This window comes from Nesoenas mayeri (assembly GCF_963082525.1).
Source record: "Nesoenas mayeri genome assembly, chromosome: 1".
NCBI lineage: Eukaryota > Metazoa > Chordata > Aves > Columbiformes > Columbidae > Nesoenas > Nesoenas mayeri.
Genome location: NC_137541.1, coordinates 21,622,874 through 21,640,967, shown reverse-complemented (window position 1 = coordinate 21,640,967; position 18,094 = coordinate 21,622,874). Strand labels below are relative to the sequence as shown.

The 18,094-nt window shown below is 39.0% G+C and overlaps 1 protein-coding gene across 1 annotated transcript in view; it reads left to right on the top strand.

Annotated features, from left to right (window-relative positions):
• Window positions 1-5,957: 5,957 nt before the first annotated feature.
• The window catches only part of IL17REL (interleukin 17 receptor E like), a gene marked incomplete at its 3' end in the record, with an annotated part of 45,071 nt that continues 32,934 nt past the window's right edge, over window positions 5,958-18,094 (top strand). Inside the window, exon 1 of the mRNA XM_080363956.1 lies at window positions 5,958-6,336. Coding sequence (XP_080220082.1) covers window positions 6,235-6,336 — 102 coding nt within the window. The 5' untranslated portion in view covers window positions 5,958-6,234. The remainder of the gene's footprint in view (window positions 6,337-18,094) is intronic.

The window sequence follows — 18,094 nt, the reverse complement described above, 5'->3', positions numbered from 1 at the left end:
GTCTAATTTCCTCCTTTTCATTAGGAGGCTTGTTGTTCAGTATAAAACCAAAGACATTATGCAACGCTTCAAAAAGTATGGGCACGGATTTACTGTTTTCCAAATGTATAAGCCCACAAATATAGTACTTTCAAAGTAAAAGTTAAAGTAGTTTAAGTGGCATGTGAATAGCATTCCATCTCTTAAAACGTATTTCAAATAAATGCATGTTTGGTGACATAAGGAAAAAGAACTTGGCAGGGTTTTAATTTTAGATCTTAATATAGTTCAGAAAAATGTCTCAGAGTAAGAAGGCTGGTGCCAGTGCACTGGCCAAGCTGAGTATCTTTTTCTGTACTAGGTTGAGGGCTAGTCAAAGATTGATTTACCAGTGTTTCATTTCCAGAGGGCAGTGAGACAATGGAATTCCTTTACAATTATTGATGGATTGATTAGATTTAGTGAAACAGAACTTACAATAATGTGATTTATTTTAGAGGACTTCTGGAATACAGCATCTTCTGTATTCCCTTCAAATGACTCGTTTAAATGTCAACAGTAGAACATAAGAGAGATGTAGACACAGATAAAGGTATTTCTTAAGTAATGTTATATTTTGTTTTGTTTTTAGAAGCAGCCAAGGATTAGCTAGTAGTGAATATGTTTTTTAAGCCACAAGTACTGTTGGTATTTTTTGTGGTTGGTTTGTTTGTTTGTTTTTCCACTGATGTAACCAAAATGGTTGCAATTTGAATTTGTTGTTGTGGCAGCATCTTACACATTATACACTTATAATTATAACCTAATAGTTACAGTGTAACTGTAGTCATGAGGGAAGAAGTATTAGGAAAGCATGGTAAAGGTCCCAAATTCCTATTGTAGCTCAAATCTCATTTTTAAACCAGAAAGGTTTGCTATACCTTTAAGACGGCTCAGGACATTTTTGAACTCAGGAAAACCAGTTTTGCGTCAAATGTATCGGATTTTATTCTTGGGCAGGACTTTAAACCATGGGTGACTGACAACAACACCAGCCCAACCAAATTTCCCTCAGCCCCAGTCATAGAAAAATTATGTACGCAGGTACAAGAAAATACAGAAAAGGTTGTTCTCAAAAGTCAAAAAAAAAAAGGAGGGGGGGGAAGAAAAAAAAAAGAAAAATGCAATGATGCAGAAAATGTTTTTGTTTCTCTGGAAACAGGTGTGGAGGATATAGCATTTCATTCTTGTCAAGGAGAGCTCATTCTGGAAATTGCTTTAAAGCCTAAGAAATGTTTTATTGCTGTAACAGCTTCAGTTTAAAATGGGACACTGAAGTCACTCGTGCCTGTAAGAGAATATTCCTTTCTGTCTATTCCCACTTTGTTCCTCTCTGATCCCCTTTCCCTGCACATTCTTTACTGAGTTTTGGCTTTTCTCAAATTTCCCAAATCCTCACGTTCCACTTATTTTCCCCTTCTTACCAGCTACTAAGTCCAGGTTTGCCATTGCCAAAACTATGTCTACCTATCAAGCAGCTGCTCTCACCTTCAGTATACCCTTACGTTATCCTTTCCTCAAAAATGGAAGATTCAGAAAAAACATAAAGGAAAAACATAAACTGAATGCAGTTTTAATAGTAAAACAAGTGTCCTGAAGGAAGCAGAGCAACTAGGACAACAGAAGAAACTAAAACCGAAGTAATTAGACACAGAAACCCCATGCTCATCATCTTTGAGAATGATTCTGATTGCACTATGTTAAACACTGTGTTTCCACAGAGTGTATTAGTGACCATAAAACAGCTGATACCAGGCAATTTACCATGCTGATACCAAATCAATGCATCTGCTCAGGTCAGTGCACTCCACTGAGGGAATTCATGCTGGATACAGGAACCCTTGGGCAGCTCCTGTGCCACCAACTTGTGCTGTGGCTCTGTGGGACTCAGTGCCCTGCTGGTGCCCGCGCAGGCTTGCTCTGGACAGGAGATGTACTCCTGGAAAAGTGCAGCTCCTGAGTAGCTGTGAATCACTGCGAATATGTCATTGTGATGACAGGAGCACCACACACGGCGCCGCTCCAGAGCTTGCCCAACATGACAAGAAGCTGCTAAGTTATAAACACTCAGCTGTCCTGTGGTTGGTGTGAGTGGCCCTGAGGCAAGATGTCTGCTGCCTGGTGCAGGCAGTACGACTGCACGCTAAGTTAAAAGAGGAGCCATGGGACTGTGCTGGCCATGGCCCTTCGTCTCAAGACAGCTGTAATAATAATAATAATGATATATGTGCGCCTGTGTTGGTGGGACTTGAAAGTATGTAATGCTGTACCACAGGATACTCTTGCAAAATGTAGTGTGAATGTGGCTGTTGTGCTCCAAAGTAGACCGGGACTTCTCCAGGATGGATGTGACTGGAACATGCCTTCCTGCCTAGGCACTGACATGTTCATCTCAACAAAGGAAATCTGTGTGGAGTTCTGTGCCTAAACTCCTACGCAACAAGCCACAAAATCCATATCTGGCTGCTCAGGTATGTCTGGTGATACACCTGTCCTAACCTTTATTTCAATGGTGGAAATATATTAGCGATTGCATTTGAAATGGGCCAAGTGTGTAGCCAAGCATGCAAAATTTGTGAAGCCAGAGAGCAATGAAAAAGGGACCTGGGCTGGTGGTCCAGAGATCAGGCTTGACCCAAGAGAAGATGGAGAATGGGAAATACCAGATTTTGTGCTGTTCTCTAGGGTCTACCTCTCCATTTTATTAAAAAAAAAACCCTGAGTAGCCAGGCTACTGTCCTGAAATGTGCAAAATTTGGACTCAAACCTTCTTGGACTGAGAAATGTTTAGAATTTGGTTTTTCTATAACCTTGACTAGTGCTCTCGTAAAGCTTTAGGGCTCAAAGTGTCTGTATTACTAAAGTGCATAAGGAGGCACTTCCTGTTGAAGGTATTTTTTGAGTGTTTATTCTTAAGATGGAGGGAACATCAGTAGAAGCAGGACAGTATATACTTTGCTGTCATCTGTTCTTCAGGGATGAAGTAGTAAAAACTTCAAACACAAGACAAATGTTGATTAAAATGTAGGTAAGGTGTAGTGAGTGACAAGGAATATAAGGAATCTGTTATCAATAAATTATTTTAAAGAATAATTGTAAGGAATCAGAGACCCATTTGAGCAGAGAGCCTTGAAGGGCTAGTGCCCATATAAATTTCACATTCATAGATGCTCCTACGTAACAGACACTTTTCAAAAAAACATGGTATGGATCTATTATACTGCCCAGCTTTTAGTGGGAATGTTTGCCTAGTGGGGGTTCTGTAACCTGATGTAATAAAAACAATGGATGAACACTGTAATTCCAGGATACAAACTATGTAGGAGTGGTAAAGTAGTTTGTGCTAGTTTAGACATAATTTTAAAAAAGCTTACTGTCAAATAAACTAAATAACAATAAGGTTGTTGCCTGCTGAACTTAATAAATGTTTTTACAGAGACTGTCTGGACTCTGTTCCCACATAGCAATGCTATACTGCTAGAACAGTGCTGATAACCACTGTATTTAGAAGGGGACAGATGTGTGCTAAGAAATACCAGAAACAGTAAGAGAGAATAAGTGAGTGACATCGGTAATTTCTGTGGAAACTGGAGGAGTGTTACCTCAGGGCTTGATGCAGAAACTAAATTTGTGAACACTAAAAATGACTGTTGCTTGGAGCAAGTGGTCACAGACCCCATAGGAAGAGCAAGAACGCTTGGTGCCTTTCCAAGCAGCCACTCAAAAAGCTGCTCTTCAATAGTGGCATGAGTTCAATGTCCAAAAAATTGTGTTATGCTGGTGTATAAGTAAAAAAGGAAATATATAGAATGAATAGGTCTCCAAAAGGAAATTAAAAGCAACAATTGAAAGGGTAGAGCCTTTCCAGTGACAAGGAGCTGTTCTAAAAGTAATATAGGGGGAACTCAGGGCAGTACATATGTAAGATCTCTACCTGTAAGAAAACATCTTTTTGCACTTCCCAATGCAATATTTTTAAGAAAGCTTAATACCATCCTTTTTTAACCAAAGATGAGAAGGAAGCCTCTGAAAACATCTATGGAGCTGACTAGTGGAGATATGAAATGACACCTTTTTCTCAAGGAATTTTAATGGCACAGTAAAAAAATTAAGTGCTTGCTTGCAGTACCTGTTTATAGTAGAGTTCATTACGAGGGAACCTACTGAAGGGTGAGTTGGAAGAATTGTCTCAGATCTAAGTTTAAAACAAATAATTCAAAAGAATAAGACTAATATCTGAAACAGTGATCAAACAGGATTTTATAGGGTCCCATAAACTGCAGTGGAAATGAAGATGCAAACCCACTGCCTCTGTTGTGTGCTGAACTGCCTTGCCAGCAGTAGACATACTGGTAAAAGATACACTAAGGCAAGTCAAAATTGCTTTTTGGTAGAGGGTTTTCATGCTTCTGATGATTCTGTCAACATCACTATGCTGTTACTTAAATGATATTGATCTGTTCACTGCTGAATATTGTGTGTGGGACCACCTATTTTACAAAAGGGTATGGCAAAAATGAAGAGATGTACTCTTGATCTTAGAAAGAATAGGTGAGATATGCTAGAAATCAGTAAAATTGTAACTGTTTTGGCAAAGGTGAGATGAGAATGAATATTCTCTATTTTTTCTAAAGTAAGAACAAGGGGGGAACCCAGCTGAAATGTTTGGAAGCAGTTTGAAAATCAAAACAAAGCAAATACACATAGTTTCATTGTCTAACTCATTGCCATGAGAAGTTTTGAAAATCAAAAGGATAAATAGATGCAAAGAGTTGTTGTACAAATTCATGTAAAAAAGATACAGAAGCTGCTATTAAAAGCAGTGATGTGCATGTGGCTTTTGGTTCAGGAAATTCTTAAAATCCACATCATTAGAATTTGGCAACATATAGGTTAAAATAATCCATGGAAGTAGTGTATTTAAACTTCTTTCTTATTTTTCTTAAGCATCCATTACTGAACCTGTTTGGCACAGGGGAGTGGACGGGCAGATCTTTGTTCTGGTGTATTACTATGTATAGATGACAAAATTTGTTATTTTTTAAACCAAAATAATTAAATAACGATTTGTTCAGTACTGTGATTGATACTGCTCTCTGGCTTCCAAAAATACAGTCTTGTTGGAAATGTGACAAAGTGCACCCACATGAAAATATCTAAAATACAATTATAGTAGGTACATTGGCAGACATTACCTGTTTATAGAAAAAAAGATTGGTAAAGCCAGATCCTGGCAGATGGTGTTAATTGTGTATTTCTTACTTTAACTCATGTCAAAGGTTTTGCAAGTGGGTTCTGACACTGTCCTACTGAAAGATGCTTCTCTTAGTTGTGAGCAAGCCCTCTACATGGAGGAATAACTCCCTGTTCCACCAAGGGCAAAACACCACATGCAGCCTCCATATGAACCACAGAGTGTGTTTTGGGAATACTTGTTCCTTGTGAGGGGTAGTGGGACTATACTAGGTGGCACCCAGAAAGGCTCTCCTGAGCATTTTGTTCTGCCAACAGGTATCGGGGAGTTGTGACTGACTTGTGCTCCGCTTTCAGAGCGGCTGGTGTTCAGTTTCTGTGGCAAAGCATCCATACTTCACGAGGGAGCTGGAGACGGGTTATGGAACAAGAGGCTCCCACTGATACAATAAAATAATAGGTGAAAAAAGTTCAAGGCATAGATTTCTAGGGTAAAATAATCTGTTTTTCCTGCTGATGAAAACCAAGAAAGCAGTCTTCCAATACTCCCACCTGAGCAAAGCTGTTTTTATTTTTATTCAGTGCATTAGAAAAACAGAAAAGTAAGTAGACACAAGAATGTATTTGGATTCCAGTGAACCTGCTTGGTACATTGAGCTAGAAAAAAAGATCCCACTTATACATAAAATTTATGGAAAAGAAGTTTGCTAAAACTGTTCTAAAGCTGACATGATGAAAACCAGGAGGAAAAGGCTTTTACTGTGATTGTCAGAAATTCACGTTTCCCATTTTTCACTATAGAACATAATAAATGAGTTGAACATGCTTTATATTTCCCACAACTAGTAATTTCCTGTCTTTGGAAAGTTTTAGAGGGAGGAGCTCAGAGGTGCTGTGGGAGGGACTAAAATTCATATTAAAGTTTTGGCATGAGAGAGAAAATTGTCAGAGTAGAAGGTTTCTTCTGAGGTTTTGCCTTTTTTTTTTTTTGTTTTGTTTTTGTTTTTTTCCCCCTAATTTAGGATGATAAGTATTCATGGTCAGATTCTTCTAATAATTCTTTTTTGGAATTCTGATTGTCAGATTATTCCCAGGATTGAAGAATGTGGACTTTCATGTTCTCAGGTAATCTCTTACTTGTTTCTATTTGCTCTCTACTAATATAGTAGTTGTATGTTGTGAAAATAATTGGAAGAAATGCAAGAAAGCAAAAATGGAAAAATATTTATTCTGTCCTGAACATTCACTTTGTATTCCTGTCATTCTGAATTAAGTATCCAAAGTGGCAAACATGACTGTTAGTGAGGGAGTAAGGAAATGTATCTTGCACTATTTCCAGCTGCTGTTGTTAGTACCCTTTTTTATTTGTCTTTTGTATTTGAAAAAAATTATTTAGTTCATACTAATCACTTTGGAGAGTCAGTTTTTACAACAGCAGTGGTGCCAAAGAGATGAGGGAGGGAGGACTGAGAGGTTTCAGAAATTGCTAATTATATTAGGAAAATATGAAACATTGACTTTCCTGTGAGCAAATGAATGAAGTGTGAGAAAGAGTGAACTCTGTTTTTCATTTTGTGGGACGAATGTAACTGCAGTATTAAATTTAATGACTTATGTATGTGCATAAATGTGGAGTGTGAACCAAACCATCTCTTTAAAAGCTTTGAGTTTTGTATGTTTCAAATATGCCCACAAAGGGGCAGTATGGAGATGTTCTGCTTCTGTTGGCATCCTGAAACTGTAAAAATTGGAGTAAATTGAAAGATAAATTAAAAAAGGATAAAATAATAGAGAATCTGACTTCCAGTCTTATTAGAGGATGATAACTCTGTACTTGCTGTGGAGAAGTGGAATTGATGCTATAAAAGAATTTGGCTGTCTGTACAGGCTTCTGCTTGAAGATGTCAGTGTTTAGGACAGGCAATGAGACATAGTAAAGATTATCTAAATGTTGTGGTACTACTAAGATATTAAGTTAGTACATGTTACTGCAATTTATTCTATATTTTATGTGTGAATCCTATAAAATATCAGGAATAAAGATGCTTATAAAATACTAGATTGAGGGAAAAAATACCCTTCTATATTTAAACTTGTTTTATGTTCCTGTATTAAATTTCTGTAGTCTCTATCAATTTAGATGATGCTTTTAGAATAAGAAGATATAGTCATAAGATATTAATCTCTAGACATATCTGAGCACTTTTCAAGAAGTTTTATTTGCTTATGTTTATTAATGCAAAACCACATGCATTTAAAATAATTTATGCTCCTTGGTCTGCTGCAATGAGAGTTCAAAATAGAAATGATTTTCTTTTCTAATTTATTCCTCCAAATAGTGTATGACTATCAGACTCAGCATGTAAAAAAACAATAGCAACATTTTCTGATGAGATTCAGTCTAAGGGATAGGATTTACCTCTGGGGACCTTAAGGGGCATGTTTCTCTGTCATATGTTAGGTGTGCATGTTAGGAACACTGATTCACAGGATGCCTGAGATATAGACACAGCCCCGAGGTTTGGTGGGTGGTAGGCTGGAGCCCTTTATTTGCATTCAAGAATTTCTTACAACTTTTCCGATACTGAAGGTTGAACAACTGAGAAAGGTGTGGATTTTATTATTAGTTTTTTTAATTTACAGGGGAAATACATTGCTTCCAATATAATGAATCAATCAATCATTTGTGATGTCCAAGATAGGATTCAGTTCATGTTCTCTGTGTAATGTTTCTCCTAGTTGTATTCAGTAGAATCTTGAATGCATTAATGGCTTTTTAGGACAAAAATATTTTCTCATTAGGAGCAATAATGGTCTCAATGGGACAAATTACTGCCAGCGTAGCATTTTCAGTCTAGTGCAAAGCATTTTAGCTACATGAACTTTAGAGTCTCATGAGTAGCTTGTTAGAGAAAATTGCTTCTTGCTTGTCCTTTGGAAGTAACTTCAATGTCTCTATGTAACTGCCCACAATTTGTGGCCTCAATCCCATTTCTACCTCAGTTACTTTAAAAGCGAGCAGTTTATCTTCTCCATAATTTATAACTCAACGGTCTTCATAGGGGCACTAAGCAGGGGTTACAATTTAACTTTGTTCATGTGCAATGTATGCGTTCTTGCCTTCTCCTATAGCACATCATATCACAAAGTAGCAAATCAATGGCTTTTTTTCAAGCAATATGTTTAATGTTATAATGAGATATTGTAATTTTAAAACTATAAGAAGTTTTCTGTAGCTGATATGGCTACAAGTGAGTATTAAAGGGGTTTTTTTCTTTACAAAGTTCTCCCATATTTTTTTTTGTGGATTTCTCTTCTGCAGAGTCAACTCTGAGGCTGTGTGGTTTTTCATAAAGCAATAGGGGAATGAAAAGCAATTAATTTGCATTTTTCTGCATTTTTCAAAATATCTGTGTTCTCGAAAGGTTTTGAGTAGGTTTAATAACTATAACTGTTGAGTTTGACCAGCAGACTACAATTTAAGGTGTCCCTTGAATATTTGCAAGCAATTTTGACCTTCTTGCCAATCCTGATCTGAGTAAAGCACTGGTTGTACTTCAGAGGGAAATAGTGGCATAACTGTTTTCAGGTATGGGACCTAAAAACCCTTACACTGAACTGTTTAGATTTTGGATCTTCTTACAACTTTATGGATCATTCTTAGTTTACCATGAGTATTCAGCAAGACATCCTAGCATTGCCCTGTATAAGGCAATATCCAGGTTTCATTACTATAGCACAAGCTGCACTTCTGTCCAGTACAGTAAAAGAAAAAACAAAAGGACTTTGGATGTTTATACAAGTATTATGTGAAGACTTAAATATACAGTTGTGGGTTCAGCAATGGCAAAGGAACAACCAAGATTTTATGTCTTACGATTGATTTCTCCTTCCTTATTTTAATGGCTTGGCTTTAGAGCTTGCGTGATATTCTGGTATTGAAAGGTTAAATACAATGGATTGGTCTCCATGCCTCACCCAACAGCAAACATAATTATCAACCAAGTTCCCCTGTAAAACATTGGGGAATCCCAGCCTGCAATTGAAATTGGGTTTGTGCACGACTCATTTTACAATCCACATTGTTTGCAGGCTGTACACAAAGCAACAGGCTTACACTAAATTTGATTCAACAGCTGGTAAAAATCAAGAGACCTACATTAAAAAAAAAAATCTCCAGAAAATTATGAAATAGTATTTGTATTGTCTGCCATTAAATGTAGTGATGCTTCCAAAGTCCATGGGTAAAGAAGGAAACCCTAAACTGAATCTGGGATTTCCCTCCAATTATAAAGGTTATTGGCAGCAGATTCTTGATATAGCTGCTGCGTGTTCGTGCTATTCATAGTCAAACTATGTGGTGTTTCTTTACTGGATGTTTATGCCACAGATCAGACCATTCTGGCTGAATACTACCCACTGCAAAACCAGTGAGATAATACAGCCCTTAGGCTGCTAACTCAGCTGACATAAATCGACATTCTGTGTTCATTCTTAAGGTGAGCAATTTCTATTTTAAAAGAAATCTCAAGCCTCTAAAAGATGGACATGATAATCCAGGTGACATGATTCAGTCGTTCTCTAAAATCTTATTGAAAAACTAGTTTTAGATGTGGAAAGTGTCTTAAGAGACTGATCGGAGACCTGGTTTCCTCAGAATGAGAGATACAGCATGAAGTCCAAACACAGGAAGATGATTTATCACAGACTTTTTTGTGTATGCAATGATATACCTGATGACTGGAGGAGATGCATAAAAATATAAAACATAGCCTTTGCTAATATTTGCTGAGATGCAATACAATCCACGACAGCATGCCCTGGGTAGAAAGCCTGGGTTTTGCATCCCTGCCTGTCATTGACTCACTTGTGTGGCCCTATTCGAGTAATTTCCTTTCGTCAGTTTTCACGAGCACAAAATAGTGCTGACCTTCCTGTATCTTAATTATGTGTTTTAATTAAGTGCTTTGAATACTATAATTAAGTGTTAAGTACTCATTAGTCAAACAAGTCATACTTAAGGGGCTCAATCACGTTGAATCACTGTATTAGAGTAATATAAATTATTTGCTTAGATATCACAGAATCACAGACTGGTTGGGGTTGGAAGAGACCTCTGGAGATCGTCTAGTCCAACCATCCTGCTAAAGCAGGTTCACCTAGAGCAGGTTGCACAGGAATGTGTCCAGGTCTTTTTTTAGTATTTCCAGAGAAGAAGACTCCACAGCCTCTCTGGGCAGCCTGTTCCAGTGCTCTGGCACCCTCAAAGTAAAGAATTTTCTCCTCATATTCAGATGGAACCTCCTGTGTTTCCATTTGTGCCCATTACCCCTTATCCTGTCACTGGGCAGCACTTAAAAGAGTCTGACCACATCCTCTTGACACCCACCCTTGGGTTATTTATAAGCATTGATAAGATCTCCTCTCAGTCTTCTCCAGGCTAAACAGACCCAGCTTTCTCAGCCTTTCCTCATAAGAAAGATGCTCTAGGCCTCTAATCATCTTTGTAGCTCTCAATTGGACTCTCTCCAGTAATTCCTTGTCCTTCTTAAACTAGGGAGACCAGAACTGGACGCAGTACTGCAGATGTGGCCTCATCAGGGCAGAGTAGAGTGGCAGGATAACCTCCCTTGACCTGCTGGTCATACTCAATGCACCCCAGGATACCGTTTGCCTTCTTGGCCGCATGGACACATGACCATGGTTAACTTCTTGTCCACCATGATTCTCAGGTCTTTCTCTTCAGTGCTGCTTTCCAGCAGGTTAACCCCTAACTTGTACTGGTGCCCGGGGTTATTTCTCCCCAGGTGCAGGACACTACACTTGCCTTCATTGAGCTTCATTGGGTTCTTCTCTGCCCAACTCTGCAGCCTGTCCAGGTCTCACTGAATGGCAGCACAGCCTTCTGGTGTGTCAGAAAATCAGGACAATCAGCCACTCCTCCCAGCAAAGCTGCTGAGGGTGCATGCTGTCCATTAATTTAGGTCATTGATGAATAGTTTGAACAAGGCTGGACTCAATACAGACTCCTGGTGGACACCACTAACTACAGGCCTCCAACTAAACTGTGCCACTGATCACAGCCCTCTGAGCTCTGCCATCCAGCCAGTTCATGATCCATCTCACTGTCTACTCATCCAACCCACACTTCCTGACTGCACCTATGAAGATGTTATGTGAGACAGTGTCAAAAGCCTTGCTGAATTCAAGATAGACAACATCCACTGCTCTCCCCTCGTCTACCCAGCCAGTCACAGAAGTCTATCAGATTGGTCAAGCATGAATTCCCCTTGGTGAATCCATGTTGACTACTCCTGATAACATTATTTTCTTCCACATACTTAGAGGATACATCTAGAATGAGCTGTTCCATCACCTTTCCAGGAGGTGAGTTTGACTGGGCTGTACTTTCCTTCTTGCCCTTTCTGAAGACTGGAGTGACATTGGCTTTCCTCCAGACCTCAGGTACCTCACCTGTCTCCGTGATATTTCAAACATGACAGAGAATGGCTTAGCAATAACACATACCAGGTCTCTCAGCACTTGTGGATGCATCTCATTGGGGCCTATGTATTTGTGAGTGTCCAGTTTGCCTAAATGATCTCTGACCTGATCATCCTCAGCCAAGGGAAAGTCTTTGTTTCTCCAGACTTTCTCTCTTACCTCCAGGGTCTGAGATTCCTGAGGGCTGACCTTAGCAGTAAAGATGAATCAAAAGCAGCATTCAGTAACTCTGCCTCCTCTGTATCCTCTGTCACCAGGCCACCCACCTCATTCAGCAGTGGCCCCACATTTTCACAAGCCTTCCTTTTGCTACTGCTTGCCTTCTCTGATGGCAGTCAGGAGAGCTGCAGTTTAGCAAGCTTAGGTGATTTATCTCTTGGACTGTGTTTCACATTTGCGCTTTTAGGGTAAAAAATAGCTTGGCAATGACACGAGACACTTAAACTTCTATATTTCATACTCTGTCCTTTGCTGCTGGTTGGGAGCCGTCCCATTTCCTCACTCCCTGAGAAAACAGCCAGTGGCAGGTACAAGCAAGGACTTAAAAACTCTCCAGTGTTCCTCATTATTAGAGCATCTACCATCACTTATTCCAGGAGAAAAAGAAATGGAGAAAGCTCTGCAATTCAGAACCTGCCAAAAATGCAACAATAGCGCTTTTTTTTCTTTCTTTCTCATTTCTCACTTCCTCAAGAACTCTGGAAAAAGGTTACAAGGTGTGGAAAGAGATAAGCCACTGGAGCAGCAAGAGCAGAGGCACTATAGACAGTCATGAAAGCTGGGGACACAAAATTAACAGATGTTGGAACTGGAACTGAGAAGGTGTCCTGAAGCTGAAACGCAAAGCAGTGCTAGAAGCTTCACCACTGTCAGAGGGCAACATAAGTATGTGCAATCAGTACCTGTAGCTGGAGGTAAATGCTAAAAAAAAAGGATATATAAGCAAGCTCAGCAGGAGATGGGAGCAGCTGACCTTTATTATTGGCAGGGAATTTTATCTCACAAATCTCTCAGCCCTGATCTTAAGGAAGAAAGATACCCTTCAGCTCCATTTGGACCCAGAGCTCAGGGGTGAATATTGAGATTTCAGAATAGGTGCTGTCCACAGCTGCAGAATATTGCTGTCTGACTGACTGCTTTGCAGCTACTTGTAATTTGGTCAGGACAATTTTTCTAGGAGAGGTAGTAACTTTAACAAGAATTCTTGCAATAAGAATTGTTGCAGTAAGGTCTGGGATTAGCTTAATTTGTACATTTGCTGGAGCTGGCAATGCTGTACCTATTACTTTGTCATGTGTGTTTATACTGTCCCATACTTCCTTTCTTGCCAGAATGTCTGTGCATGGAAGAGAACCAGGAATGATCAAAAATGAGAAGAACCAAGAAGAGGTTTTAAAAGACTTCTTTCTGAGGATAGCTTTGGATTCTCCACTGGCTTTTTGGCTCAGTATTGAGAAACTAGGCCTCAGTCCCAGATAGGTAGGGAACTTGGACCTAAGAATGGAGTTTCCTCCTATCCTTGATTGAAAATAGCTTAATTTCTGGCAGCCATGAATTCCCACATGCTGTGCTGTGGCTACCAGGCTGTTCAAACCAGGAACCCACAGTTGAAGGTTTATGTGTTTTGTTACCATCATCCCCACAAAAGATCCCTAGATTTTATATATCAACTCTGACACAGGTGTTTTCATAGTAGTTTTCATACTTTCAGGAAAATATTGGTCTTTGTAAAACCTTTTTTTTCCCTGATTATGTTAACACTAATTTGCCATTTTTTGAAGGCCAGGAAATTATTTGACATCTTAAAAACACAGAACAGAAAATATGCCCTGGACAGCACTGAGGAAGTTGAGGAAGTTCCAGACCAGCTCTGAAGTATTTGGCTAGGAATTATCACAGAACCAGTAAATTCATGTAGACTCAGGTGTGATATGGACACATCACATGCTTGATTGTGCCTTCACAACTGTAGGAGTTTAGTGGGCCAGAATTTCTGAGGTCATGAATAAGCTGGAAAGTCACTATAACAAATGATGCTGAGCACTGGAATAGATTTCCTGCAGACCCTATAGAGATCTCCACACAGGCTAAACAAATATCTCTTGGATATGTCTCTGATAAAGATTGTTCTTCCTAAGGCAGAAATTTATTGTAGATGGCATCTTGAGTTCTTTTCTAACCCTAATATCTCTGCTTTCATGCATAATTTTCTCTTTTTTGGGATCTAAAGATATTTTTTGAGTCATAATTAACTCATTCCTTTGGAACAGTCAACAGAGTCTAAGACCCATCTTGCTGTGTTCTTGCTGTGCCCTTTCAGCATGTGAAATATGGGACTCACCGTAAAAGCTATGGGACATACAATCTTATTCAGGGACTGTCTATGGAAAAATGAAGAGAATTTTAGTTCTGCTTTGCACATTATCTGTGCCTCTTTCTCTTGCAAGAAAAAGTTTCAACTTAGTCACTTTGAGTACATATGGTCAATTTCAATAATTTCTGGAAAACTGATCGTCTTGGAGTTGCCTCTACTTGCCTGCATGTTTTCAGAAAGTATGAATCATAGAAACAACATCGTACACTACTAGATGTGCATTCATTGTCTTTTCTTGGAAAAACTTTGAGGAAATAGAATTTATTGCAGTTAATACATTTCACTGTCTCTAGTTTTGTTTTTTGCTTTCATCCCTACATATGCAAACTTCCTTGATCTTTTTCCCCCTTCATCTCCCTGACCTGCTGTTCTTCCTTCCACGATTGCAATGGCAGATTTCTTCATTACTTTTCAAATTTTGAAAACCCTGTATTATATTTTTTCCTCGTTTTTTTTTTTTACATTTATTTTTGCAATCCGCGTTATAGTGTCATGGTTCATGACACTATAATGGTGGGTAGTAGGTGTTCTTTTATTTTTTTCCCTCATTTTCAGTATATTTACATATAATAGAATAATTTTTAAAGCGTGGTCACATCTGCATTAACCATTCAGTTTGCCTTCGTGGCTTATTTTCTCCTCCACTTAGGGAGAAAAAACCACATACACTTTTTAGGCAAGTGTGTACCATAGGTGCTTTTCATTGAGTAAGCGCTATAATTAAAAATGAGACACGGGGTGAAGCAACATATGCAGGTACGGAACACTGATAGGTTTATGAAGCTGGGGCCATGCCAGGAATTATCGCTGTCTCTAGAGACAACAGAGTGTTGAGGAGAGGCAGCTGAAACAATGCTGCTGTTGTGAAGTTGATGGAATCTTGCCTTTTCGGAAGTCCTTCTTTTGGACCTCTGCCTCCTTTAACTAGACTGTGCTAACTTTAGCAACTACAGTATGCAGAAGATACAGAAGGTGAAGCCAAACTATATGACTATTCCACAGGTGTTTTTTTTTTGTTTTTTTTTTCATCCTTCTCCCCACTCCTAAATTCCCACAAAATTATACGTTAACAGTAAAAAGCTAAATAGACAGTGTAATGACTTTATGAGTAATTATTTTGTATTTTATATGATTTAGTCTTCCTAATTAATTCACAACTAGCTTCTATATCAGTTGTCTCAGACTGCAAATGTTTCAGCTGGAATGCACAGAACAGATGTTTCCAGTAGGCCTTCTCTGCATGCTAAATTCTGAATGGTTTTTAATTTTTCATGTACTCACACTGCTAGCTATATTTCAGGGAAAGGTATTTTTGGCTTTTGTTACTCTTGATAGGGTAGGAAAGGCACGTATGCAGAGATTGTGGTATAAGACTTCTGTGTAGGATTAAGAATTTCAGGTGCCATAATAATACAAATATGAATAGTTAGCAAATAATCCTCTCTTTCAAAAATTTTCAAGTATAAAGCTGCAAAAGCTGCATGTACTAAAAAATTTTCCTCATTTTGCTGTGGCTAGAGTGTTTCTGTAACTCAAGCAAGCACAATTAGAGCGAGTCAGGCATGTTTATCATTGTCTTTAATGGAAGCAGTTCATTAATTGATGCTGTGGCACCAGGAAGGAATGCAGTGGCCTCTCAGTATTGCCATCCTCTACTACTCTACCAGTGCTTCTAGATGGCCTGAGGAATCATTTGAGCAGCCTTACAACAACATAAGCTAAGGCTACAATAAAACCAAAGTCAACATTTAAAAATATTTCTCAGCAGGAAGAGCTATAATCAAGGGTAGTTCCAAGTTTATTTAGGTTTGAGATTCTTTGTTTAAGGAGAAGAGGGAGAAATACCATTTTTATGGGAGCTACAAAAACCATAAATGTGCTCCTGCATTTCTCTACATGGCTCAGCCCTGACATGCTCTCTAAAGTCTTTAAACTGTTAAAATACATTATTGGCAAGTGTGCTTCGATGTTCTAAATTTTACTCCAACTTTGTGATCCGTGCTGGCAAGGTTGAGATTAACAAGTTCATTTTTTTTTTTTTAAGGCTCTCTGCCCCCAACATTTCCGGATAGTATCTGTACAACATCGACCCATTCTATGACCCTGCTATTTTCCTATGATTCCAGGTTATTAAATACAAATTAAATGGAGATCATGAGAAAGCATTAGTGACTTCTCAGGGCAGTATGAGAAACCTGCATGGTCAGCATGGTGCTGCCCCAGGTTAGGCAAGGGAAAAAGTTAAGCTCTAAGTTAGTCTGAGCTCTGCTCTCCAGAGCCCAGGCACCTGAGTTGTGAGCCAGAGTCTGACATTCTCTATTCAGAGCACTTGCCAAGAGCCACTCTTCCAAAGTTGCAGTTTCTGGTTTTTTTTTTTTTTTCTGATGATTGCTTAAAATAAAATGTAAATGACCTCTGAAGTAGGAAACAGATGTCCCATTTGAATGTTGAAAGCATTCTACTTTAAAAATTAGGCTGTATCTTGGCTGTCCTTCTCTCAGACCATCATTCTTGCATTTCCTCTCTATACAATATTGCTGCTCTGACAGGAGGCCTGGGAAGCCCTCTTGTATACTGGGCAGTGTGGCAAACAGACAATTTAGGGTTAGAACTGCTTCAGGCTAAGGAGGATGTTGAACCTGGCTGTCAATTGAGACAAGGACATGGAAGCTAGAGTATTAAAGTGGGAACATGCCCATACTCTGGTTCATTCTTCTAATATTTCCAGTTTGAAAGAAGCTGGGCATGAGCTTTGTTAGTTTGACCCCTGTAACTGTTAAACCTCCTCAAGCCACCTGCTACACTGGGGGATGCAGGTATCTCACAAGTGACTGTGTGCTCTCCCAAAAAGCTTTTGTCATTCCAGCTTTGTTTTGGTCATGAACTAGATACCAAACTACATGTATCCAGGAAGCTTTCAGACTAGAAAAGGAGATAGGTGCCTAATAAGCTTATGTGCCTCTAGTGTAGAGGGGGCAATTAATAAGGTATTATAAATCATGACGTTTGTCAGAGATTACCACGTTTTACTTATATCATGTTTCAGGTATGGAAATCCTCTTTTTGATTTGGTTGACAATCTTATTTTGCAAATGATGGAAAACCTTGTCTTAATTTCACTACCAGTAGTAATGCAAAATCCGCACAGCCGAAGTGCCTTACTTGGAAAAAATGTGACAGTTTTCTCATGGAGAAAGCTGAAATTTGTAGAGGCAAAAAGCTTTTCCCCACTTGGATCTCATTCAAAGTTCATTCAAATTGGTGGAAAGAGTTTCAATCAACCGTAGTCCTCCACAACTTGTGAATGTGAGCAGGATGGCACTTACCATTTATAAAGGTCACAGTGTAGGGCAGAGTGCTGTTCTGCTCCTGGGACTGACTCTAAACATAAAAACTCAGTAGTCTATTAGAGCAAACTGGTGAGGATTTCACTGTGTGTGCCAGAGCACTGGGAAGACAGGCCTATAATATATTCCCTCTTTTACTGAGCAACAGTGTAAGGATGTATAAGAAGACAGTAAATTGAATAGGAAAAGATCTTCAGGCCAAAAGAAAAATAAGTATTTCCAAAAGAAATAGCCACTTCCTCCAGCAGCAACAGGAGCTTTTCTATCCTGGGGGGTCTCTTCCATGAACTTCACTTCAATTCTTTTTTTTTTTATCCGTCTTCTGTGGCAATCTCATGGCCCACGGACTCCAGTCACCTCTGAGGCTCCAAGTCTCAGTTCTGTCAGTGTTGCTGAGGGATCTTAACTAAATTTTTCTTGCAGCTTCTTTTGTGTTATAGAGATCATTATACCATCCTAACCTCAAAGCATGAGATATCCATGGTTGTTTGGAGAGCTTATGGACTCTACATCCTCCAGTTTTTCAAGCAATGGCCAAAGTAATGGCTGAATTGATTTGATGTTGGTGACAGCATTGCATCTAGCAGGAGGCTGGACTTAATGACCTCCAGAGACCCCTTTCACTCTAAATTTGTTTGATTCCATTTTATCATACTCC